Source organism: Myotis lucifugus, unplaced genomic scaffold, assembly GCF_000147115.1.
Source record: "Myotis lucifugus unplaced genomic scaffold, Myoluc2.0 scaffold_72, whole genome shotgun sequence".
Taxonomy (NCBI): Eukaryota; Metazoa; Chordata; class Mammalia; order Chiroptera; family Vespertilionidae; genus Myotis; species Myotis lucifugus.
The window spans coordinates 3,861,944-3,863,980 of NW_005871120.1; the positions used below are offsets into that span (position 1 = coordinate 3,861,944).

At 63.5% G+C, this 2,037-nt stretch overlaps 1 protein-coding gene across 4 annotated transcripts in view; it reads left to right on the forward strand.

Annotated features, from left to right (window-relative positions):
- The window catches only part of TFAP4 (transcription factor AP-4), a 37,581-nt gene that overhangs the window by 22,556 nt on the left and 12,988 nt on the right, over positions 1–2,037 (forward strand). The window contains exon 1 of one of the 4 annotated variants that reach the window (XM_006090421.2): positions 442–542. The exons of 1 other annotated variant lie outside the window; for it this stretch is intronic. In XM_006090421.2, coding sequence (XP_006090483.1) covers positions 457–542 — 86 coding nt within the window. In that variant the 5' untranslated portion in view covers positions 442–456. Of the gene's footprint in view, positions 1–441; positions 543–1,422; positions 1,743–2,037 lie in introns of those variants that run through there. 2 more of the 4 variants (XM_014457291.2, XM_006090420.3) reach the window with 2 other exon arrangements.

Consider the following 2,037-nt stretch of genomic DNA (forward strand, 5'->3'; position numbering starts at 1 on the left):
CCCCCCAGCCTGCTCACCCCTAACTGCCTCTGCCTTGGTCCTGCCACCATGGCTTTGTCAGGAAGGACATCTGGTCTCCCGGTCTAATTAGCATATCACCCTTTTATTAGTATAGATAATTGATATAGGATAGGATAATAGCAGTAATCCTTGTTATTGGTAGGAGTATTTCAATTAGGAGGTGCAATGTGGGCGGAACCTTGAAGGTGAATGGGATTGAGAAAGGCGGTGGGCAGGAGGCCGGACATTCTAAGGCAGACTGGTCTTCTGGAGCCTGGGGCCCACCCTCCAGGAGCCAGGGGAGGGCCTGGGGAAGGAAGGTGGGGACCTGGTGAGGGTGGTGGCGGGGACAGAAGTTCGTTAGCTAGTGCCCCTCCCTCCTCCGCCCCAGGCCATCAGCCCTCGTAGAAAGCGCACCCTGGTGGAGGAGCAAGTCTCGCATTTGTTTCGCCATGAATGAGAAGCTGCAGCCTTCCCTCCGCCCGGGCCAAGATTCCCGCCGTCCTGCCTCCTCGCAGAGGGGGAAAGTGTGTATGTCGAAGGTTAGGACGGGACCCGGCAGCAGCCACCAGACCTCCCAGCCGCGCTGGCAGCCTGCCCCCAGGCCGCTGCCGTCTTGGCCTCCCTCCACGTTTCCCTCCCTGCCGGGGCCCCCGCTTCCTAGGGCAGCCCCAGGATCCGAGGCGCCCGGCGCGCCCCCTTTGCATTCCTCTCTCCAGCTCCGGGATTCCCAGGCTTTGGAGCTGGGCTAGGCGGCCAGTGCCGGGCAGCTGGGCAGGGCGGGAGGGTGGGAGGCAGTGGGCTGGCCGGCCTCCGAAGTCGGCCCCAAGTTGCATGTGGGAAGCGGTGGCTGTGACGCAAGTTTCCAGGGGGCCCTGAGCTCGGAGGGAGCGCGCCAGAGCGGCTCCACTCTATGCAGTTACAATCGTTAAAAGGGAAAAGCCCCTAGCAGCACCCCAGGCCGCCTTCCCCGGGCCCAGCTGCGCGTCCCCCGCCCTCGAGGGCCGCAGAGCGCGAAGACCCTGCACTGGGCAGTCCCCGCCGGGAACCCGGCCGCACTGGCTGGCTCCCCGCGGTGGCTGGCGTTTTTTTTTTCTTCCTACGCTTGCCAACCTGCCAACCCTGTCAGCTGATGGGACCTCATCACCCATAGTGGCGCATGTAGCTCAGCCGCAACTCGCTCCATTCACGCCGTGCCTTCCCAGTCAACCCGCAGCCCCCCGCTTCTCGCGCAGGGGGGAGGCCCGCAGACCCCGGCGGCCCCTTGCCCACTGGGGCCCTAGCCCTTCTCATCACGGCTCTGCGCCGCCCGGGGGGGCGCTGCAAATAGTCCTTTGTTTACATGCAATTCCTTACTCCGCGGAAGGAGGCCGGGGGAGTGCTGAGTTTTCACCAGCTGTTTCCCGCCTTGAAACAGACATCTGATCAGCTGCAAACACACACACACATACACGCGCCCGGGGAGGCAGGCCGGAGAGACCTCCCTCTCGCCCCTCCCGCCCGCCTCCCTCCCCTTGCCGCCGCCGCCGCCAGCATCTGGGACCGGCCGATTCTGCACCACCGTCCGGCGCTGCCCTTTGATTCGGATTTCCATCTTGCATTCTCCGGCGGACCGCGGGACCCGGCTCGTGCAGAGGAGGGGGGCCGATCGCTATGGAGTATTTCATGGTGCCCACTCAGAAGGTGCCCTCTTTGCAACATTTCAGGAAAACAGAGAAAGAAGTGATAGGAGGGCTCTGTAGGTGTGTACTCCTCCCCCTACCCCCTATCCCCTTCCTACAATTGCAGCCCCGGGCGAGCCAGCCCGAGCGGGCGCGTGTGTGCGCACGCATGGCCGCGCCGCCGACCCCGCTCGCTTTTCTTAGCCGCCCGGGCGGTTGCAAGCCCCGTACGCCGATCTCGCGCGTCGGGAACCCTCCTCCCTCGAAACGTGAGGCCCCTGAGCGGTTCGCGGTCTACTTTTGATCTGCGCAGGAGTGCGAAGTCGGCGACGGTATGTATTTGAACAACAAGACTCACATTGGTTATTGCAAGCAA